The 25,195-nt window shown below is 37.5% G+C and overlaps 1 protein-coding gene across 18 annotated transcripts in view; it reads right to left on the bottom strand.

Moving 5' to 3' along the window:
- Positions 1-25,195, bottom strand: part of KLF12 (KLF transcription factor 12) — a 653,112-nt gene that overhangs the window by 268,336 nt on the left and 359,581 nt on the right. For all 18 annotated transcript variants that reach the window (XM_078347015.1, XM_078347211.1, XM_078347076.1 and 15 more), the window contains one exon: positions 5,940-6,029. In XM_078347015.1, coding sequence (XP_078203141.1) covers positions 5,940-6,029 — 90 coding nt within the window. The remainder of the gene's footprint in view (positions 1-5,939; positions 6,030-25,195) is intronic.

Raw genomic sequence — 25,195 nt, 5'->3', positions numbered from 1 at the left:
AGAGCACTTAAAACCAGCAAAACACCCAATCTCTTTCCTTGTTTCTGCCACACTATCGCCACTCTTCTCTACTGGCCCGCACATCAGAACTGGACCTGGCTGGACAAGAGAGCAGAGAGGCAGGATAACCAATGGCTTCAACACCCCTGCAGTTAGTGAAGAAACTCAGGTCAGCTCCTTCCCCACAGCAGATTCCTCAGACGTAGGAAATAAACAGTGGGGGTGACTAAGAAATGCTGCTTTCAGGTCTCCCTCAGTCCTTTGCACCTATGTAGTTATCAAAAATAGTTCTATTTAGAGAGCTTATCTTTTTTTTTTCCCTCAAAACATTTTACTTTAAAGCAGTTCAAATACACAGAATTAGGCAGAAAAAGTATTTTTATTTTTTGGCTCCATTATTCTCTTATTTTTTATTCTGTTATTAGCATTATTTTTGTATCCCATTATCTCACAGAATAAACTCTAATCAGAATTTGAAACATTCTTCCAGATATGCTGAAATAAAACTTCAAATAAAAAAATAAGAGTTGGGCCGGGCGCGGTGGCTCAAGCCTGTAATCCCAGCACTTTGGGAGGCCGAGGCGGGTGGATCACGAGGTCGAGAGATCGAGACCAACCTGGTCAACATGGTGAAACCCTGTCTCTACTAAAATACAAAAAATTAGTTGGGCATGGTGGCGCGTGCCTGTAATCCCAGCTACTCAGGAGGCTGAGGCAGGAGAATTGCCTGAACCCAGGAGGCGGAGGTTGTGGTGAGCTGAGATCGTGCCATTGCACTCCAGCCTGGGTAACAAGAGCGAAACTCCGTCTCAAAAAAATAATAATAAAATAAAAATAAGAGTTCTAATTTAAAATCTACCTTATACCTACTTGGAGAATTATGAACTAACATAGATGCTGAAATCTCTACTAGATACTTGATGAGGATTGCAATAACACAAACAAAAGTAAAAGGGCCTTTTTCTCCTGTTTTTCTTCAAAAGGAGAACATTGACTCAGCACCCACCAAAGGCAGGCAGGCAGGCTCCCATGAGGATGGGTGGTCAACTCCATTTTCCAGGTGAGCAGAATTAGAGAATGAAGCCTAAGCATGACCCACACAGCTGGCACCAGGCTGAATATCATCTGAACTCAGGTCTTTTTCATTTTGAAGTCTGTGCATTTACACTTCCATATCAGGAAGCTTCACTGCAGTAAGACTCTTAAATGCAAAAATAGGCTCTCTCTCTCCTCTTGCTGCTCACCAGGATCACAGAATGGTAGACTTCACCTGGGAGGGAAGGCCTCATTTCCAGCACCTCCACTGTACAGATGAGGACACAGAGGACTAAAGATAGAAAATAACTTTCCAGTGTCATTCAAGCTGGTAAACTGCAGGACCAGGAATAAAATCATGTTGTATATCTTTGGGGTAGTATCTTCTACGTACTGCCTTATGTCTGGGTATAACAGTTCTAATACTCTTCTTCTTGCTTCAGTCCTTTGCTTCATAACATGTTAGAACATCCAAAGGCTGACAGAATTTGGGAAGCTTTTGTAGTGGCAGGGCACACGCACTAAAGTCACAAAGTCATTCAAACCCTCCTCGCTGTGCCCCTGAGGTGTATCACAAGAGCACATGCCCTTCCTAGAGGCTGCCCAGCAGCATGTGCCATGTTACTGACAAGCCAGAAGAAAACCGAAGTCACATTTCAGATGACTGCAATAATCATCTATCCACTTTTCACTTACATAAAAATGCAAGAGTCAGAGAACTCCAAACTGAAGGCACACAGAGGTGGTGCCCATATGCTACCATGTCTATCTGGTTCACATGTCTACGAGATGAGGACCCCTGTCACCAATGAAAATGCCTATTTCCAATATTCACAATTTTGCTTTTTATGTTTACAATAACCCTATGACACTGAGCAGGTTGACAATTATTTATTGACTGGTTTTCTATTTTCGCCATGCTAATTATAATGCTGAGACAAGTTGAATAAATAACATATTTCCCATGTGCCAAAAACTAAGAGATACAAACGAGAAATATAAGAAATAGTCCTTGTCCTCTAGGAGCTTATACTCTGATTGAAGTCAAATGACCACATACACATCGCATTAATCTCATTAGAGAATGAGGCAAGGCAACCAGAACTTTCTAGAGAAGAGACGCAGGCCTATTCCCAGTCTGTCTTTAACCTCTGAAATATGCTCCTCAGGTCCTGAATTCCTTGGAGGGGTGGGGAGAGAGACATGTAGAGCCCCACTGAAAGCAGAAGACCTAAACGACTCTGTAACACACAGCAGAGAACAACTACATGCCTTCCCGGTGCACTGAAACAGAAGGGCATGTAAAGTAGCATATCTTTAAAATGCTGCATGCACCTGAAAGAAATACGAGCTTTTCTCTACCAAAAGATTGAGATTAGTATCTATTTCTTAAAAACAGAGTACCAACACTATGTTTTTCAGAGTGATTATACATTCCAACCAATGTTCCACCTCCAGGCTTTCTTCAAGCTTTGTCATTAATTGCTGTGACACAGGCAAGTTTCTATCACTTTTTGTTCATTGTTAACTAACATGTCTCATCTTTTTCAAAAGTCCATAATCAGCTGGGCATGGTGGCATATGTGTGTAATCCCAGCTACTTGAGAGGCTTATGCAGAAGGATGACTTGAATCCAAGAGTTTGAGTCCAGGTGGGGTAACACAGCAAGCAAGACCCCATGTCATAAAAATAGATAAATAGGGCCGGGCGCAGTGGCTCAAGCCTGTAATCCCAGCACTTTGGGAGGCCGAGGCGGGTGGATCACGAGGTCAAGAGATCGAGACCATCCTGGTCAACATGGTGAAACCCCGTCTCTACTAAAAGTACAAAAAATTAGCTGGGCATGGTGGCGCATGCCTGTAATCCCAGCTACTCGGGAGGCTGAGGCAGGCGAATTGCCTGAACCCAGGAGGCGGAGGTTGCAGTGAGCCGAGATTGCACCATTGCACTCCAGCCTGGGTAACAAGAGCGAAACTCCGTCTCAAAAAAAAAAAAAAAAAAATAGATAAATAAATAAATGCCCATAATTGCACACGTGACTGTAATTATTTATTGAAATTTCATTAATATGTTTTTTCTTACAAAGAATTAAACTTCAACCAGTCTTTAAATCATAAATGAGGAAGAAGTCATGAAATATTCAAAATTCTAGCTCTCCTTATCTAAAAATAGTTATAAGATTCTGAACATTATATGGTATATAACACCCACCCCAACTTCTCCAATGAAAAACCCAGTGAAGTGGCTAAAAATGAAAGTCACTAAAATTCTAGACTTTTTTTAAAGAAGAATTGATTTAAAGCATTACAAAATTGTTAAAATTTGTGTATTCTAATAGTTAAATAATTACACATTTCATTAAACACTACAGGCTGATTCTCTTGAAGCTTTGCAATGAAAGAGAATGATATGATATCTGTCATATATTTAAGAAGTACACATAAACCCAAAGAAAAATAAATGAAGTTTCTATTTCCCTCCAACATGCACAATCTAAGAGTTAAAATACCAACATCAGCTCCATTCACAACAAGGAAAATTGATTTTCATGAACAGGCATTAAGCAATACCTATGAACCCACAACTTTTCATGTCCCTATGTAAAGACAAAAAATGCTTTCTATAAATAATGTCACATGGGGTTCTTATTCACATGGTAAAACTGCTGGGAATACTGGCATTTGGTTTTTGTACATCTAAATCTTTCACATAGACCTTACCTTGAAACCAAAAAATTGTGGGGAAGAAACTATCTGGATATTGTTAAAGATTACCAGGACTGGTGACAGCAACCCACTATCTTGGCTTTGACCACTGGTCTGGGGCAAAGTTTCTGACAGGTTTTCTATAGTTTTTGTCTTCCTCCAACATATGTAATTTGAATAAATGTCTGTTATTTGAAGAAGTGTAGGAAATTGTTGTGAAATATAGACTGCTTTTTCGCTTTTATTTTCCCATGAGCATTGGGAAATGGCTATCCTTTCTGAATGAGATGTTCAGCTCTATAAGAGTTGTGCAGAAATTTATTTTATTAAAAAACTCATGATAATACATCTAGATTAAGAAATAAATTAAGAAAACAGAACTCTGGCCGGGCACGGTGGCTCACACCTGTAATCCCAGCACTTTGGGCGGCCGAGGCAGGCGGATCACGAGGTCAAGAGATCGAGACCATCCTGGTCAACATGGTGAAACCCCGTCTCTACTAAAAATACAAAAAATTAGCTGGGCACGGTGACGCGTGCCTGTAATCCCAGCTACTCAGGAGGCTGAGGCAGGAGAATTGCCTGAACCCAGGAGGCGGAGGTTGCGGTGAGCCGAGATCGCGCCATTGCACTCCAGCCTGGGTAACAAGAGCGAAACTCGGTCTCAAAAAAAAAAAAAAAAAAAAAAAGAGAGAGAAAACAGAACTCAGAACTCTAAAGAACTAAGATAAATCCTCCCTAAGGTTAGGTTAATCAATAAAGATTAAAACTATCTATACGGTTTGGAATATATATGTAATTTAACTTAGTGAATCCAACTAGAAAACTCAGCTGAACAAATGACTTTTTCTGAAAGGTTGTCTCTACTGAACCAATGTTAGTAATTGCCAGTCTTCTCTTTCATGATCCTGTATTGCCTGTGTTTTGGGCTACATGAGTTGGTCATCATATTATGTGTAGGACTGTGGAGTTGTGTTATTGGTTGACATACTCTACAAAGTTCATTTCAGAGCTACAAAAGTCAACACAGAACATAGAGGTGAAATGACATCCTCTACCATAATGAGGCTCTGTTCAAACACAGGCTTACACTGAAAAAGAGAAATTATATTGAGATGCCACGAACTACATCATGCTGAGGTCTGCAGAAGTTATCAAAGAGACTCTCTAAATACTACCATATGGATCCATAACCTTGGATATCCTCATTATGAAATCCTTTTGGGACATCAATATCCTGACCCTTTGAGTGGGATCCTGGATGCACTCATCCACGTTGATTTTTATACACTAACAGTGAGATTTTATTCACATTTAACATTTTTGAGTGTTCAAGTAGAAAACATTGCTAATTTTTAGTTTTGATTTTTTAATAAGAGAGGCACTGATAAAGATTATATATGTATTTATGTCTTTCTGTCAGTCACCTGTGCTGCCTCAGTGGTGGTGGTTTAATAAGATAGGTAACCAGTGGGCATCAAGCCCCATGAGCAGCGCTTTCTCCCTTAAATAAAGTTGCCAGTGCTGCAACCAATTACACTGCCCTTGTGTTCTTAACTAAACCAGTGACGGCATAAACATTCATTATAAAATCTATGCCATTTAAAAAAAGATGCACTCATAGCCCTTACATTTTCGGTACCCATAAATTAATTCATTGTTTTGGCTATGTATTGTTAAATAATCTTTCTTTTGCTTTTAGGAATTTTTCAAATTCACTGACCTCATCAACTATCCCCCAGTACTCCCAGAGTAAGAAAAGGCAAGTACAAATGTCAGAAGAGAAACCAATCCAGCAAATATAACATTCTCATAGCTGCACTTTGTCATTTCCTGATTGGAATCAACCAAACGATGATGACACTGAGGTTATATTCCCATCTTATTTTTTTAATACTTCCTCTTTGCTTTGGATTTGTATTAGCTTTTCAAATCATTTACCAATTTAGATGTAACCACATGGTTCTTAATATGTCACTATGCCTTCCAAATTTTAGGACACTATCCCTTCCAAGGAAATAATGGTGAAGTTGCAAAGGGGTACAAATCAACCACAATCTCAGATTTTTTTTCTTTAGCCTGAGAGAGAAAAGCTCAGGCTAGGAAAACCACAGAGGTGTTCTACAAACCTCAGGATGCTCGCAAATGAATGCCACTATCATCAAAAGGAGTGAGGTATTGCTGGAAACTTGTGCTTACCCCTTGTTCAGATTCCAAAAGCTCTGTTTTGACTCTGACTGCCGGCATCCCATCAAGCATTAACATTCTGTTCTCAAAAGTGTTGATATTCTGAGAATAAAAGGGAGAGAGAAAGATTTAGCTCTAAAGCATTCAAAAGAGGACCTCTGGGAGAGTCTTCCCTCACTGTAGTACATTTAGTAGTGCTAACCTAATTTTTTAAACAATAAAGAATAATTAAATGAGAATATCAGCATAACCAATTATTCCCCCCACTCTGAACTTTCATTTGAAATAATGACCAAGCAGTCGAATTAATCAGTCTGGTTCTCTGACCTCTGGGTTGGAGGTCAGACTGTAATAAACTGGAGTATGGAAACCTTACATTAATTTATATGGGGCTGCAACAATTCATCACACTTTCACAATAGTGGAAGGAAATAGAAGGCAAGTTTTTCCCTTCCCTTAGTTCTGAAAATTGTATTGTGTAAAGATATCCATAAAAGAGAAAAATCACATAAAAATTTATAAAGTCTCATTAAATCATTTTAAATCAAGATAATTCTATACATTCAATTTTTATGTCATGGGAATTCTGGTCAAATGAAAATTTCTACCTACTGACCTCCAAATATTGCTTTAAAAACAACCAACACAAATCTTAGACTAAGAGTGAATTTTTAGGCTGAACTAAATAACAAACAATTATTTGGTCTTTATTCTGGTATATGTTTTGCTCAATTACCACCTCTTGAAAAGAAAATATTACTTAAATTGTAGCTCAATAACATTTCAAACACCATTTATAAAAGATTAAATCAAGGTTATTTTCTACCTAATTGTCACTGCCTTCGGGATTTTCTACAGTCAGAAACCGAGGAAGGGAGTCAGAATCACACATCAGTGTTCATGTAAGACCCAAATCAGGCTCATATTTTCAAACATGGTTAGAAGCTAACTTCTCCCTCACATATTGACTCAACCACAAAAGTGATAGAATTAAATCTGATTGAGATTTTAGAATGGTTATTTTTATTTAATTATAGGATAAAGCCGCAGGACACTAACATGGTCTTTAAGAGAAAAAAATCAGTTTCTAAACATTTTGCCTACCTGGTGAAAAAGATAAGTATAATTTCTAAACCTTCGTTGTTCACCTTTAATATGGTTGCTTTCCTACAAACTAGCAAGTTAAATAAAAACAACTGGGCTGGGTGCTGTGGCTTACCCTTGTAATCCCAGCACTTTGGGAGGCTGAGGAAGGTGGATTACCTGAGGTCAGGAGTTCGAGACCAGCCTGGCCAGCATGGGGAAACTGTCTCTACTAAAAATACTAAAAAATACAAAAGCTGGGTTCAGTGGCAGGCACCTGTAATCCCAGCTACTCTGGAGGCTGAAGTAAGAGAATCGCTTGAGCCTTGGAGGCAGAGGTTGCAGTGAGCTGAGATTGTGCCACTGCACTCCAGCCCGGGCAACAAGAATGAAACGCTGTCTCAAAAAAGTAAATAAATAAAAACAACTCTCCTTTTAACAAATCATAAATTACATGTTCTTACTACCAAATAATACCAACAGAGTGCAGTATAGTGAAGCTCTAATTATTTCTCATATTTCCTCATTATTCTTTTTGTTAAGAAAAATGTTCCAATAAATAAAATTTACAGAGCCTCTTATCATAAATATTTGCTCCAAGAAATCAACAAGAAAAAGAAGATTTACTCTGGAGTTAATGTGCATTTAAAAAGTCTATACCACCTAGTCTATTAGGTGATAAAAAGAAGAAAACAAATTACTGTCAATATTATTTTCCTGGAAATGTTTGCTATTTTCAAAATTGGCAGGATACTTTAAAAATATTTTTGCTTTTGACTTGTCCCTTTTTTCAGAATTTTACATCTTAGTAGATAATTTAGAGCAGAAGTAACTGTGGTATATTACTGGCGAGCTTAGGTTGTTGTAAACTTGAAATCCTTTCATGGAGGCCTGTGGGTTGTTTTCGCATAGGGCAGGGATCTCAAATCCTATTTGAAAACGTGTCACTGGCTTCTGTGGTTGGCAGCAGCCAGCTTGGCTTACCACCATTTAGTCTCATCAGGAAAGCCTTCCTGCAGCCGGCTAGCCCTTGACTCTCCGGAGTCTGGCAGCAGCTCTAGGAATCCACCTTAACAAAGCACCCTGTAGTCTGTTTGGTTGGTAGACAATGAAGGATGAGCTGATATTGCTTCCTACCCTGGAGGAGTTCTTGCCCAGATGAAAAGGCAAGAAGATTCCTTATAAGGAAGGCCCAAGCAAAAGAGGAGGAAAGACAAAGAGCGTTTCTGGAAAAGCAGATTTAATGAACTGTTAGAATCTGATTAGAGGCTAATGTCCCTTTTAGTGCTTTGTACCAATTTACAGCTGATATACTTTAACCATTTTCCCCACCGGCTGTGATAAACTCATTAGTTTAAAAAATGCAAGCTAACCAGAGTCTTTGAAGTTAAAAACTGATACATCATGAAAACCTGACTGAGTCTGTGTTCCATTTAACACATTTAAAATATCACTATATATTCATGATGGTTTTTCTTTAACTTTTTATCATTCTTGAATAATTCTACATGTGTTAAAGTCCAGATGTACATTTTAGTTTCATGTACAAGTGAAAAAAATAAAACATTCTCAATTTTTTAAGAAATCAAGTTTTCCTGGAAATGTTTCTATGATTTTCCAGAATGTTTCACAGCCACAACTATAATAAACACCATAAATAACAATGTTCACAGCCGGGGAACTAAGCTTCAACTGTTAAACTCTTTCAACTAGTGCAGATTCAATCTGTATAATATGCCTGTTGCAAACAGATGTGAAGCATATTCATCTCTGAATTCATAGATCTAACCCCAATTTTCATAAACAAAAACATTCAACATCACGGGAAGCTCCAAACTATCTAGGAAGGTGCATGATTTTTATATAACACATAGTAATTATACAGCATTGACAATACAGTCCTTGAAACAAAATATTGATAGATTTATCTCACCGAGCTAAGATCAAATACATATACTCTCAGATCACTGTAGACTTTAAGTAATAGGTTCTAATAATTTGGAACTGCTGTCAAATATATCTTGCCATGATCTTAATCAAAGCACATCTGCTGTGGAATCAATAGTTCAACTGATTCCCAAGAGATAAATAATATTACAGTCATCAATTTTAGTAACGTGGTATTCTTTACATATTTGTAACAAACATTTGATGTTATACAATCCTCAGGAAATAATTTATGTATGCTTACACACTTGTTTCATGAGTGAACTGTACCAATTAATGAAAAATTATCCACAGGATTTGTTAGTTGGCTGTTGACCAATTCCATGTACACTGGATGAGAAGGGTACTCTCGATATCCCATTTATCAAATAAGGTTGGCAATGGCCAGGCATGGTGGCTCACTCCTGTAATCACAGCACTTTGGGAGGCCAAGGCAGGCAGATCACTTGAGCTCAGGAGTTCAAGACCAGCCTGGCCAACATGGTGAAACACTTCTCTACAAAAAATACAAAAATTACCCAGGCATTGTGGTGGGTGCCCATAGTCCCAACTATTCAGGAGGCTGAAGCAGGAGAATCGCTTGAACCCAGGAGGTGGAGGTTGCTGTGAGCCAAGATTGTGCCACTGCACTCCAGCCTGAGTGACAGAGTGAGACTGTCTCCAAAAAAAAAAAAAAAAGAAAAAAAGAAAAAAAAAGAGTTGGGAACACAATAGTTCAGTTGACATTTGCTCCCCCTGTCAAAAGCCATAAAAGCACAACAGTCGTTGATCCCAGCATCTCAAAATATTCTCAATGTAATGTACAGCAGAGAAAGAGACTGATCTTCAATGACCAAAACTCATAAAAACATACAATCGGGGTGATTTTCCAGGTCAGCTCCTACAATGTGCCCTCCTAACCTCCCAAGGCAAATCTTTTCCTTTCTTTCCTTCTGACCTTGACTCATTTTGCACAACTGGAATAATAAGAAACCAGCTAGTGAGTACTCAACAGTCCTAAGCTTTTAAACAAGGTTTCCTGTCATAAGTCAAAAATAACTGCTGGTATTTGTTTTGCTGTTTGTAGATACAGAATATATGATATATTTTCTTAAATACATATCCACTTTAAATTTCTGCCCCATGCCCATGTTATTCAGAAAGTAATGTACGGGACATATGAACAGTCAAGATTCACTGTACAACGTTGGTTGGGACCCTTTCATAGCAGATTTTTTTTTTGAGACAGAGTTTTACTCTGTCACCCAGGCTGGAGTACAGTGACATGATCTCAGCTCACTGCAACCTCTGCCTCCCAGGTTCAAGTGATTCTCATGCTTCAGCCTCCCAAGTAGTTGGTATTACAGGCATGCGCCACCACACCTGGCTAATTTTTTCTATTTTTTCACCCAGGCTGGTCTCAAACTCCTGGCCCCAAGTGATCCATGTGAGACCAGGATCCACTCGGCCTCCCAAAGTGCTGGGAATACAGGTGTGAGCCACCAGGATGGCACAGCAGATTTCTTAAAGGTTTACAATGCAAGCGTGCCAACTAGTTAAAAGTAACATGCTGTGGATACCTCTTCCTACAGAAAAAACATCAATATCAGATTACAGAGCAATAGCCTTTTGCATAAAAAAGATTTTTTAGAGAAGTCAACTTCCCTCACCTCTACCCTAACAACAACAAACACCAGTAACAACAGCAATTTTTTTCAAGCCCTACTGCAGATGTGCCAGTTCCACTAACTAGCAGGTTAACAACTAACTTCAAAACCTGTGTTCACATATAAGCAAATAAGTGAATTCCTCCCTCTCTCTGGGTAAGGGTTACAAACCTAATAGTTTGAAATCATGTTTAGGTAATTTTTTCAGTTGTCTACTGCTATGCAACAAATCACACAGTGGCGTGAAACAACAATCATTTTATCATTATCTTGGCAACAAAAATAATACAGATATTTGCATATTTGCTGTGAGCCAGAACCATGGGCTAAGAGTTGTGCATACAGCTGCTCATTTAATCCTCACTGCAACCCAAGAGGTTGATGCTGTATTATCTGATGTTGAGGCATCTGAGACACAAGAAGGTTAAAATGCCCAAGGCCACACAATTAGTAAGCAATACAGCTGTGGTCCAAACCAATGAGTCTGACACCAAGCCAGCTCTCTTGACAACTACACTCTGTGTGTACCTACCTGTCCACCACTTAGCTTTCTCTGTATCAATACACACTCCTAATATAACAGAAAAAAATCTGAACACTTTATTGAAGGTCCCAACAGAGACACTCTGGAATCGCAGTAACAGCTCCTCCCTGAGCTGAGCTAACTTAGTTATGGAACTAAAATGTGGAACTTGTGGTCACTGGTGAGTAGCAACAATTTGGAGAATCAGCCTCTGGTTTTAAAGCTATTTCAAAGCTATTAATATTTTCTTCCCTTTAAGTCAAGTTTTCCACATATTTTCTTAACTTAATGAGATTATGTTTCTCTCCTAAGAATATCTCGCAATTAATTTAGCAAGTAACTTCATCTGCTACCCAGTTAAAAAAAAATATTCTTGTCTTTGGCAGCTCACTCAGTATTTTCACAATGGTTTCATGTACTTCGATGAAACAGTAACTTCACCTTCTACATTTTATACTCAGGACCGATGCCTCTCATCATGACAATTAATTTATAATGGCTAAGTGCAAAAACATCCTTTTCTCTACTCACATATCCTCGTCCTGGTAACTCAGTTTCATAGAGGGCATATGACTAATGGAAGTACCAGAAGTGAGACAAAGTAAACATCCCTTCAAACACAGACTTTGCCTTTCTAGCCCGGCCTTGCATCTTACATTCTTTTGCATATTAGGAGAATGGATATCAATGTCAATAATTGTATTTTATTAACAGAAGTAAGACCCAAAACCATAGGCCTATTGGGACTCTCAACTGAAATCCCCTTCATGTTTCAATGATCCAAATTACATTATTCTGGAATATTTGTCTTCAGTTTCAAAAACAGAATTCTTCCATTAAAATCCTCATGTTGAAGCACATGGAACGGTATCTGTCCTAAGAACTGGTAAAACGGTATGTGTAACGCAGCAATTTACACTTTCCTAATAGCAATGATCAGTCAGTTTCCTATGTTGATAAAGTGCTAAACTATCACAACAATGTACAGTTAATACTAATATTTAAAAAAATATATTTCCTATTAGTGATAGTTGCTGAACTAGCCATGAAAAGCAGATGTTTGTATTCAAGTTGCAAATGGATGCTTTTCAAAAGGGCAACCAATCCAATACAAACTGGGAACCAAAATTTACTACTGGCATTTCCAAACGTCCTTGATACCTTTTTTTAAATTGCAACTGATGTACGCCTACTTTCCTTTGTTCATTGGGCAGAGGATGGTTAAAATGACATCTGAGCTTCCAAATAACACTTTCCACCCCAGCATTTATTCAAATTGTAATAGAAAAGTATTTTTGTCATTCGTACTCTGAAAAACTGCACACACTTGGGGGTTGTGAGTTGGCTAAATCTTTCCTAAATATGCAGTGAAGGCTTCTACTCTGCTTGTCATTCCATTCCATATGCACCACAGTCATGAACCATGGATAAGAGGAGTAGTCAGATAGCAACATCACGGCGAGAGAAGTATTAACCCATCGCCAACCTAACCCTAGAGACCAGGGCAAAACTTCAGTTCAGCTGAACAGGTATTAATATTATGAGGAGAGATCCAACATGTGGAGGCAGGTATTAGGGTAGACATGGACTTACAAGTGGGTTTGGTGTCAGACAAAGATGAGAATTGAGTTCAGTCCTGGAAAAGGAAGCCAGAAACAAGATCCTCTCTAGGAGACAAGGTTAGCAAAAACTAATTCTCAGGACCTACACCCAACAGTCCAGAGCTAGGAAATGGGAGCAGAGAGAAATCAGAAAGCTAGCCCAGTGCCCCAGTCCATGATGCCAGGCCTCCTTTCCTGGGCACATGCTTGGACACAGAAGCCAGGAAGCATGAGCCTGGGCAGAAGGGCCAATGCAGTATACAGGCCTCACAGACAAGAAGTACATTTTCAATACAACCACGATATCCTCACAAGGATCCCTAATTTTATAAGTTATAACAGTTATAACAACAATAATATTTATTGAACACATGTACCAAGGTTGTTTCATGTGCTTTACATTCACTGCTTCTTTCATTTATACATTGATTCATTCACAATATGCTTACAGAGGGCCAGTCATTGCTCTAGTTATTTAGGATATACAAGTGAGCAATAGAGAGAAAGTTCTGTGGCATTTCATTCCAGTCATTTAATCTCACATCAGCTTTTTTTCAAACTATGTCTATTTTAGACAAGAAAATTATTAAAGTTTGGAGAGATTATATATCTGTCTAAGATTATGAAAATGATAACGAAACTAACTTCAGGATGACAATTTTTCGTTACTTCCAAGGATCCTCAAACACAGGGTACTTAGGCACTGCCAAAAAGCTGTGTAAGTCCAGAACTGTGCAAACAACTCTGGCTAGTGGGTTTCAAGCTCCTAATATATCAAGAGATCAAGCACCATGGCTGAGGTGGAAGCAGCAAGGCAAATGCTAACTGATCCCATATACAGTGGAGAAGGAGAGCTCCAAGCTCATTCTGAAGTTCTTGCCCTGACTTACAGCAGGTGCCTCTAACCACTTCCCCAACCCATTGTCTGACATTCTGCTCAGGCTACATCTTGACCATGTACAAAATGCTCCTCTCTCCAGGACTGTGTGCATTCTATTCCATCGCAGTATTCACCACTACCTGACAGACTTCGTATGCCATTATACCAGAACGTAAGTTCCAGGAGGACAGAGAGTTCTCTTTTTGTTCATAACAGTACTCCTATCCTAGACTCGAAACTTAACACCATTAAGTAAATAAATACTTGTTGGACTAATGAAAGAAAAATATATAAATTACTATAAGATCCATTCATTCTCTGGGATCAGGAGATAAGCTAGTTGTTGACACATGGGATGAACATAGGCAAAATCTTAAGAGATATGAAATTCCCCATACTGGTGAAAAATAAAAAAAAAAATTTTGGCATGGCTGAAACATAATATTCATCGGAGAAGTAACTAGAGATAAGACCAGAAAGGTAACTTGGAGTCAGTTCACGAAGGGTTGTATCAGTCCATTCTCACACTGCTCTAAAGAACTTCCTGAGACCAGGTAATTTATAAAGAAATGAGGTTTAATTGACTCACAGTTCCACAGGCTGTTCCATAGCCTGGAGGCCTCAGGAAACTTACAATCATGGAAGAAGGCAAAGAGGAAGGAGGCATGTCTTAGATGGCTGGAGCAGGAGGAAGAGAGCAAAGGGGGAGCTGCTACACACTTTCAAACAACCAGATCTCCTGAGAACTGACTCACAAGACAGCAGTAAGGCAGTGGTGCTAAACCATTAGAAACTGCCCCCAAGATTCAATCACCTCCCACCAGGCCTCACCTTTAACAATGAAAATTGAAATTTAACATGAGATTTGAGTGGGGACACACAGCCAAGCCATATTAAGCTTCTTAAATGTTATGGTAATTCATTTCTTCAAAAATGTTTCTGTAATGCCTGTTGGGTGCTAGTTGCTAGGGGTGCAAGTGAACAAGACAGAAAGGCTCCCTGCCTTAAGAGAGCTTGGCGTAAAAGAGAAAGAAACGTGTCTTGGTATCACATAACAGGTGATGAGGAGTCATGAAGGCTTATTAAGCAAAAGCCAATGATTAAGCATTGTTTATAGAAAGACAGGACTAGAAGCAGTTTGGAAGTTGGCTCACAAAGATGTCCGATGTGATACAAAAGAAAATGCAGCCAGCTCACAGTCTGCAAGGACAGGACAGGGGAAGAGGTGGTAAGGTCACAGTGGTGGTGGGAAGAAAGAGGAGGAAGAATGTTTGAAAGAGACAGTTCATAGGAAGAACGTACAGCCTTTGATGACTGAGACGAAGAAGTGCTGGTAGTAAGAAAGAGCTGGGAGAAGAGTGACAGGAATGACAAAGATTTTTCTAGATTTTCCACTAAGGTTAGGACAGGAAACCAAATAGGAAAAGAAAACCATGTCACATTCTTCCTATATCCCTCCAAGGCCTACTACATTCTGGGATACATGAATATTTGGGTACGGTATTTAATTTCAATATATTTTTATTACCTAGAATTTGTTACACAGAGGGAAAGATTTCTCTTAAGCTGTGCAGGTTCAAATCATGTCATAGAGTCTAATAAAGTCAAATTTATCCTAATATAGAAATACAAGTTTTGGTTAAAATTTTTTTTAAAAATTCTATCAACCAATCCTCTGATTAGCCACATATTCAAAAAAATTTTACTACCATTTTATTCTACAAACGCATGGTTATCAAAACCAAAAACAAAATACAAATTGCCATTAGCCAAAGTAGAATTTTGAGAACTGTACATTAACATATTTATCGGTCATCTCCCTTTATAAAAAGTTGTTTGACTAGTAATGAAAAAAACATCCAAAACGCTGAAGGGCGTATGCAATGAAACAACATCACTGGTCTTTTGTGTCTAGAGAAAATGAAGATTACTATCAAGTATTAAGTCATTTATTTTCTGTGGGAAACAAAGGAAATGATTATTGACCTAAATTTCCACCTTTTCTTGTGTGCAATGATTTCAAGTGCTCCTTATCAAACCCAAAATGGATTAACTTTCTACAACATGGATTGTTGAGTGTTTATCTCCTGCACAGCCTGAAGAAATAGCGCTGATGAGTTGGGAAAAATAAAAGAATGTATAGGAAAAAGAAAAATCCAAGTTAAGTTTTTTAAATGTGACTATTCAAATGAAAACAAAAAGGAGAGTAAACAATCTTAATTTTTTCTTTGGTAGCCAGTAAAATGTGCACACTGCTAAACAACGAAAATAACTTTTGTATTTTTCTAAGAAGCTACATTCACTCTTTTCACCTATTTCTAATTTAAATATTTAGTTAACATTTTGTGCTTACATGTAATTTCATCTTCCTGTGAAAACTCTGAGCATGATATTGATTTAATGGTATGTATGTTTGAAAAAAAGTAAGGCAGCAAAAATGATCTTTAGACTTTCACTTCATCCAAGAAAGGTTATCAAAGCACACAAGAGGATGATATAATATTTGCCTTGTTATTAAAAGGTGTAACAAAAGTAGTTAGTATTAAAAGATTATTTCAATATTAACTAAGTTGCAATGATTTGCGTTGTCTGGACAGCCATGTCAGACACCTAACAAGACTGGCCAGGCCTTTCCTCTCTTTTTCCCACCAACTCTCTGGATGCTCACAACGCAGTGAAGAAAGACATTTCTTAGTTGGCAGCCAAATGGCCAAATATATATGTTGTCCCAATAAATAACCTATCAAATTTTCAAAGATACCCACTTTACAGCTATTATTTTTCCAGATTTCTCAAATGATGCCTTTAGTTATATTAAATTTTATGTATAATCCAATACTGTACTCATTTGACATTTTTATTGGCAATGCTGTTAAATATTTATATTCATTTCATGCAAATATCCCCCAAGAATTCTGACTACATTATCTTTTACCTTTTTGAAAACATTCTTTCATGTACACATTCTTCTTTACGCTTTCATTATTGCATAGCATGCAGGTTACAACAGGACATTGCCTCAGAGCATAGGCCTGACGATCAGACTTCCTGGTTTAGTCTCTACCATGCATGTAAGTCTAGGTATATGACTTTTTTCTGATTTCCGTTTTCTTATCTGTAAAATGCTGATAACTTTTTGCTTAGTATAATTTTTTAAGACTTCAAAGAGACAATGTATATAAAATGGTATTTTTTAAATGTTAATAGATAATATTTAAATAATTATAATTAGCAATAGTAGTAAGAAAAGTATTTCACTTGTTCTTCCTAAACTGATTTTAGCATGGGTGTACTAACCTGATTTTCTTTGGCTCTTTGCAGACCCACTAAGTTTTGGGTGTTAAATTCTTTATAAAACTATTATATAACTAAAATAGAAATGTTAAAAAGATTTGTTTTTTTGTAAATGATGACAGGAATTAACAAAAGACTAACCCACACAATTAATATATAACTGTGGAATATATTAATATATAATCATGGTAAGTGGCAGCAATGAATTATTTTATCTGTTTAAAACTGTGATGATGTACATACCAATGACACAGAAATACAAGTCACCACACCCTAATGAGGACATCTAACGTTTTCTGATGACTAAAGACAACCATGAAGTGTCTGATAGCACTTCCTAGCAAGAACATTCTGTATCTGATACAGTGCTAAACAAAAAGCTTTACTGGTTCTCCTTTATGTGATTATCCAAAAATATACTGTTTAAGAGAAAGACATTTATTATGGAACATATTTAACAAATAGATTACTGGAGAAGTTATCTACAAAATGGCCTGTAATTTGAGCCCTGGAAAATTTTCAAAATTACTTGAAGAAATAAAAAAAAAAACTACACAGGAAATAAGATGCTAAAATTTCAAAATTAACCTGCATTTAGGGCAATATGAAGTCACAAGACCAACCCCTCTACGCCATTACATATGTTCCCGTCATCACCTTGACGATGTTCTTTCCCCACCTCTGCTTTTCCACATTTTACCAACCATGCTTGTCCCTTCTTGGAATTTCCATAGGATGTGCCTTGTGTGTGCTTAAATAAATTAAATCCAGTATTATATTTTCCTTTCTGGAGTATTTCTCCAATTCTAAAAAGTAACACAATAAAGTAAGAAAAAAAAACAAAATTAATTCAACAGAAATTTGGAATACACTTTTTACTTAAGAAATTATATAACTGCACAGCATTTACTCGGGCCTTGTTACTTCCTGCCAGCCTCTTAATAAGCATGACCCATAAAAATAGAAACAGTATAATTTCAAAAAATTGAATAACTTATTATACCCAACAAGTTCCTATTACCCTATTTTGCTATTTGATGCTGAATATGACTAAAATAAATGGTGCCAATAGAGACAGTACATTTGAGGAAGTCCATTGCTGTAACTCAGATATTCTTTTAGACTAGGATTTCTTGACATCTGCACTATGGACATTTACACCAGATTAAATCTTTGCTGTTGGGGCTGCCCTGTGTAGACTGCAGGATGCTTAGCAGCATCCTTGGCTTCTACCACTACATCCCAGTAATATCCCCTCTGTTGTGACCATCAAAAATGCCTTCAGAAACTGCCAAATGTTGCAGAGGAGAGGCAGTGAAACAGCCCATTTCAGAAACAGTTTTATAATTGCTGATACTAAAAGAACCTTAATTTTGTCCAGGCATGCTAGCACAAGCCTGTAATCCCAGCACCTTGGGAGGCCAAGGCAGAAGGACTGCTTGAGCCCAGAAGTTTGAGACCAGCTCTGGCAACATAGCAAGACCCCCATCTCTACATAAAATAACAATAAAAAGGAAAACAAGATGGACATGGTGGTGTGCACCTATAGTCGAACTAATCTGGCTGAAGTGGTATGATCACTTGGGCCTGGGAGGTCAAGGCTGTGACCCATAATTGTTCCAATGCAGTTCAGCCTGGGCAATAGAGCAAGACCCTGCCTTGAAGAGAAAAGGGGAGCAGAGGGGAGGGGAAAGGAAAGGGGAAGGGAGTGGAAGGAAGGGGAGGAGAGGAAAGGGGAGGAGAGGGGAGGGGAGGGGAGGTGGGAGGGGAAGGTGGAGGCAAAGGGATGAGAGGGGAGGGGAAAGGAGAAGGGAAGGGAGTAGATGGGAGGGGAGAGGTAGAGAGGGGAGGGGAATGAAGAGGGAAAGGGATGGGAGGGGAAGGAAGAGGGGAAGGGAGGGGAAGGAAAGAGGGGGGAAGGGAAGAGAGGGAGGGGGAAGGAAGCGGGAAGGAGAGGAGGGGGAGGAGAGGGGAGAGGGAGAAGAGAATAGGGAAGGGGAGAGCAGGGGAAGGGAGGGGAGGATGGGAACTTAATTTTATGTTGAATTATAATGCCCAATAAAATAGTAACTCAATATTAAAAGAAAATAAGACCTGTTATAAAAGCATAATTACAATTTGCTTTAGAATATATCTGCTGCAAAATTAGCAATATTTCCTTCCATCCTTTCTGCATATCCAAGTTTCTCCAACAAAAGGTACAAAGATCACAGAAAGGGGCTACAAATTTGCTTATTAGTTCAAGCAATGACAACTGAAAGAAACCTGAAGATTTACATATTGTTATAGTAACTAAGGAAAACTCTCTGGTCCCATTCTTAGACATGGCCAGTGAGTCTCCAAAGTAAGAAATTACAATTACCCAAATTAATATGGTGACAACTTTCAACAGGAAACAGAAGATAAGAGTTTTTATTTTTGGTCTATATCAGATTGGCTGGATGGGATCTTTAGACTTTGCTTTCCTTCCCAAAAACAAAGGCTGGCCCCTATACAAAGAACAAAATATTTCACATATGAACTGAAATACTAACCTGCTTATATTCCATTAATTTTGTTAGAAATAAGTAGTAAAATTTAACATATGCTTGTGGTTGTTCTATCCAGTTCCAGTTAAGAACAATAAAAATGATCACAAGTCATGTAAATAAACTGCTGAAGAAAAGGGGAAAGGGTGCTCCTTATAAAAAATTAAAAGATACGCTGGGCAGTAGGGCAAGAAACACAAGTTTGAACACTGGATAGTTTCTGGAAGATTTTACTGTTGATTCATAGGAATAAAAGAAGGAATTGGTTTAGAAGATAGGAGATACTCAGAACAGCAAACCACGAATTCACTTCTTTTAGCCTAAGCAGTTTTGTTGCACCGTCTATATCTGTGCTGCCTGGGTAGCCACTTGTCGCAATTACTGAGCAGCTGAGACATGACTAGTCCAAATTTAGATGTGTGCAAAAAGCATATTGGATTTTGAAGACTTAGTATGAAAAATAGAATTTAGAATGTCTCATAATTTTTGAATTAATTACATGTTGAATGGGATTTTGATTATACTGGGTTAAATTATTAATTTTTTTAACTTTTTTTCTTTTGAGACAGAGTCTCACTCTGTCACCTAGGTTGCAGTGCCATGGTGCAATCTCAGCTCATGCAGCCTCCGCTTCTCGGGTTCAAGTGATTCTACTGCCTCAACCTCCCGAGTAGTTGGGATACAAGCACACACCACCATGCCTAGCTAATTTCTGAATATTTAGTAGAGACAGGGTTTCACCATGTTGACTGGGCTGGCCTCGAACTTCTGACCTCAGGTAATCTGCCTGCCTGGGCCTCCCAAAGCACTGGAATTACAAGCGTGAGCCACTGCACCCAGCCAAAATTTTTTTAAACTTGTAACATGTTTACTAGAAAACAAAAATCGTAACTTCTTTTAGTGTCTACTAGAACACTGAAGATTACATGTGGATTGAATTCTATATCCTTGGACAAAGCTGTTCTACACTCTTATGACAGTGGCTCTCACACTGAATTGCTACCATGATCTTCCCTGTAGCTTCCACCCAAGCTTTCTGGAAATTAAAGGACAGGGGGAGTTTCGAATGTCACAAAATTGGAAGAATGCCACTTTTCTTTACTGCCCAGAGCTGGATAATGTTAAAAGCCCTTTATGAGTCAGTCCCAACAAGGAACTGCTCTATGGACAATCTCAGGTGTGCCCCTACTAGAAAACAGGACAGTGATCTCCTTTGCTAGGCTGACTTCAGCAACTTTGTATTTGGTGAAACCCAACTTTGTATCTTTTTAAAATTTTTTTTCTTTTTTTCTTAGGAAGACCTCACCCAAAACAACTTTGTATCTTTAGCACTGACCTCTTTTTCCCCTGAAGATCCAGAACTATATTCCAACTACCCCTTAACATCTCCAGCTGGACATTCCATGAACGTGGTACAATTAACAAATTTAAACCAAATTCAGTATCTCTGACCTCCATACTCCTTCAAAACAAACAAACAAACAAACAAACAAAAACAAAAACAAAAAAAAACACCACAAGCAAGCAAGACAGATCCTTCTCTTTATCATGAACTTTCCCTCAAGGAATGACATCATCATTAACACAACCATGTTTCTGGGGCTAGCAACTTTTCCCTTGCTACCCCACATAAAAACTTGTTACCAGAATCCTTGGCCAGGCACAGCCAGCCTTTCCTCCCTATTCCAATTGTCATTGTCCTATATATGATGGTATTTTCTCCCGTCCCACCACCAAAGATATTTTGGGACAAAGGAAAATTGTTCCTTTATGTCTACAGCTTAACTAATTTAACCAGCATCAGAGGAAAATCAGAGCAATCATTGATGCTAGGTAAAACGTAAGGTCATAAGGAAGCCTTAGAAAATATGACTGTATTTTATATTAAATATATATTATTTATATTAGATATATTAAAGGAAAAATCATGAAGTCTACTAGTAGTTAAGAATAAGTGACTTATAAAGAAGTTAAAAGTATATATGGTTAGATATGTTTAAATATAGTACATGTATATGATAATGTACTATATAACTATATATCTCATGTAATATATTTACATATTAAATGATTCTCATTATGGTTACTTCAAGTAAATATAAAGGGACATTATAAGAACCTTATTTTTCAACACATTATTAGGTAAATGCTGTCTAAAAACAAATACATTACTTCTAGATTTTAAAAGGGCCATGCATAATACAACTTTATTTTGCGCCTAAGTAAATGGTTTAGTCTAAAGGATCAGACGATGGTGAATTATTACTACCTTTTGACAATATAAAATTGCAGGATCAACAGCCTCAAATACTGCAAAATGCAACTTTTCTTCTTTACCATTAACTTGAAAGCCTATTAAACTCTCTGAAAAAAGCTAGAGATACCTAAATGGATGAAAAACATCAAGGTCTACTGGCATCCAGGAAAAACAGTATTCACAACCAACATGAGTCTCAAAAAGTGACTGCCAAACTTACCTGCTTCAAATATTAAAAATAATAATTGAAATTAATTTAATGTCAAATAATTGAGAACTAGATGAACAGATGATTATGAGACATTCAAACCACTGAATACGTATACATTAAATATGTAGCTCTTTGTCTTGATATAAAGGATCACAAAGAAATGAAAAAAAATAGGCCGGGTGCAGTGGCTCACGCCTGTAATCCCAGCACTTTGGGAGGCCAAGGTGGGTGGATCACGAGGTCAAGAGATTGAGACCATCCTGGTCAACAAGGTGAAACTCCGTCTCTACTAAAAATACAAAATTAGCTTGGCATGGTGGTGTGTGCCTGTAGTCCCAGCTACTCAGGAGGCTGAGGCAGGAGAATTGCTTGAACCCAGGAGGCGGAGGTTGCGGTGAGCCAAGATTGTGCCATTGCACTCCAGTCTGGGTAACAACAGCGTAACTCCATCTCAAAACAAACAAACAAACAAACAAAAAAACAGTATGTTCCAATAACTTTAGAAATAATGCATATGAGAGAGAAAAAGTGTGTTAAAATGATAAACACTCAAAATTGGAGCTGATAGAACATGGAGTAAGATTTTTCACTTGCTTTGACATGTTTCTCACTCTTTAAAATAACTTTACATGTCATCCATACAATTAACAGAAATGCTTGACAATTCAAAATTTGAGAGAAAGAAAAAAAAAAAAAAGTCAAGCAGGCTAAAAGAAAAGCCAGTGGTTGGGATGAAAAAAACAAAGTTCCTATACAGGTTAACAATTATAAAGTTTAAGAGAGTCATTTTGGTTCTCTAACCAGAAAAGCACACATAAACGCACACAGGTAGACACTCTCCCATGTATACTCATGTTACATTACAATTTGACTAATAGGAAACTTAAAGATATGTAGCTGAAACTGAAACAATGTATTGTCTAAGTTATATTTGTCACTGATATGCTGAGTCTGTTATACAGCTTTAAGGGGGCTATCAACCCATGTTTGCAAATATTTTCATTATATAGAGATCTATATTATAAAGTTACCTCATCAAAAATAATGTTTTTTATGTTATAGGGAGTTCCTTGACAATAGAAAAATGGACATATTATGCTATTATCTTGTGCTATGTATTTAGCATCCTTAAAAAAGAAATTATTTGCCAAATACTTTTTTCGTTTTTTTCTTTCTTTCTTTTTTTTTTTTAAACTACATGTAGTAGCCAGTTAGTGTATTTTAAAAGATCTTAGTCATAGGGGAAATAAATCTTTTCTGGTTCTGTCTGTGGAAATTACACAAAAGCAAAAAGATTTACACTTGTCAGATTTTTGAACAAAATATACTATCTTATAGTTACAACAATTAGACTCTGCCCTCCCTTGAGCCTTTAATTATCATAGCCGCATTCTCAGATTATATAAATAATATTGGAAATATTTTTTTGAGAAAACTCCTAGAGAGTTACTATGAAGAGAACTGGGTTCTTAGCAACAATGCACTTTTGAAGAACTAAAAATATCCTCTGGATATTTTCTTAAAAAAATCTTTCCAGGTTCCTGTCCAGCATGTAAGAAGCTTAGAAGTAGCCACTACATTCTAACAAGTGAAAAGCTGAATAAACTAAAAAAAAAATCAACAACTCTTCTCAGATCGGTTAGCGAAGTCAGGCAAATACTGTCCTGAAGTTGGAGACAAAGTTGGGAAGACACAGAGAAACAAAACCTGTCAGAGAAGAAAACCCTGTGAGAACTAGTCTAGGAAACCCCAAATTGTAATTGATGATTGCTACAGACTTAGAGTGGACAACTCTGGGAGTTAAAAACTCTAGAGGGACCAAGTCACAGTGGACTCCCAACAGGCATATGGTACAATCTGCAATCTTAACTAAATTCAATAAGATTAAGTAATGTGTGTTATAATGAGACTTAAGTGTGAAAGACCTGAATAGACACCTTACAAAGAAGGCAAAGATGGCAAGTTAGCGTATGAAAAGATGTTCAACACCACACATCATTAGGGAATTGCAAATTGAAACAATGAGATACCATTACACAACTATTAGAATGGCCAAAATCCTAACATCACCAAACGTTGGGGAGAATGTGGAGCAATACGAACTCTCACTCATTTCTGGTAGAAATGCAAAATGGGCAGGCAGCCAGTTTGGAAGACAGTTTATTAGCTTCTCACAAAACTAAATATATTCTTACCACAGGATCACACTGTCACTGTCCTAGGAATCTACTCAAATGAACCGAAACTTATGTCCACACAACCTTTACAGCAGCATTATTCATAATCCCCAAAACTTGAAAGCAATAAAAATGTCCTTCAGTAGCTGAATGGATAAACAGTGGTACATCCAGACAATGGAATATTAATCAGCACTAGAAAGAAATTAGTTATCAAGCCATGAAGGAACTTTACATGCATATTACTGAGTGGAAAAAAAAAAAAGCCCGTCTGAAAGGCTATATCCTACATAATTCCAACTCTATGACATTTTGGAAAAGGCAAAACTATGGACACAGTAAAATAATTGCCAGGTCTTAAGGGAAAGAAAAAGATAAACAGGAAGAGCATAGAAGATTTCTAGGACAATGAAACTATTTTTAATGAGACTATGACAGTAAATACACATCATTATGCATTTGTCAAAGCCCATTGAATGTACACAAAGAGTAAGCCCTATTGTAGATGATAGACTTTGAATCACAATGATATGTCAAGGTAGGTTCATCCACTGTAACAAATGTACCACTGTGGTGTAGGATGCTGAAATTTTTAAGGAGGTTATGTATGTGTAGGCACATGTTGGGGGTAGATGGGAAATCTCTGTACTTTCTGCTCAATTTTGCTGTGAATTCAAAACTGCTCTCAAAATAAAGTGTATTAAAAATCCATTTGTAAGTTTAATCACATATTCTAATTTTAAAATTCAAAACAAAAAGAATATACTCTGTACAATGGTCTCCAAAAAGGCAGTTAAAAAATAAATGGACACTTCGATAATGCATTTCCTAATGCACTTCAGGGTTACTACAATTAATACTTAGACATATGTAAAAAGACTACTGCCTAAAAGTAACCACTACTGCCAAGTCTATAAAACTGTAACAAGTAGCAAGGTGCTATCTCAAGAGATTTGAAGCAATAGACCATCCTCTCATACAATTTTATATTACTTAAGCACACTTGTAACAGAGATTCGAATGTAATTCTATTACCGCACATTAATTTTTAGCATTTTATCAAGACCAATAGAAGGGATTGGTTAATAATGTGAAATACAAAGCAACATGGGCAAATATAT

The sequence above is a fragment of the Callithrix jacchus genome, chromosome 1 (assembly GCF_049354715.1).
Source record: "Callithrix jacchus isolate 240 chromosome 1, calJac240_pri, whole genome shotgun sequence".
In the NCBI taxonomy this organism is placed as follows: Eukaryota; Metazoa; Chordata; class Mammalia; order Primates; family Cebidae; genus Callithrix; species Callithrix jacchus.
This window is presented reverse-complemented; position numbering and strand designations above follow the sequence as displayed.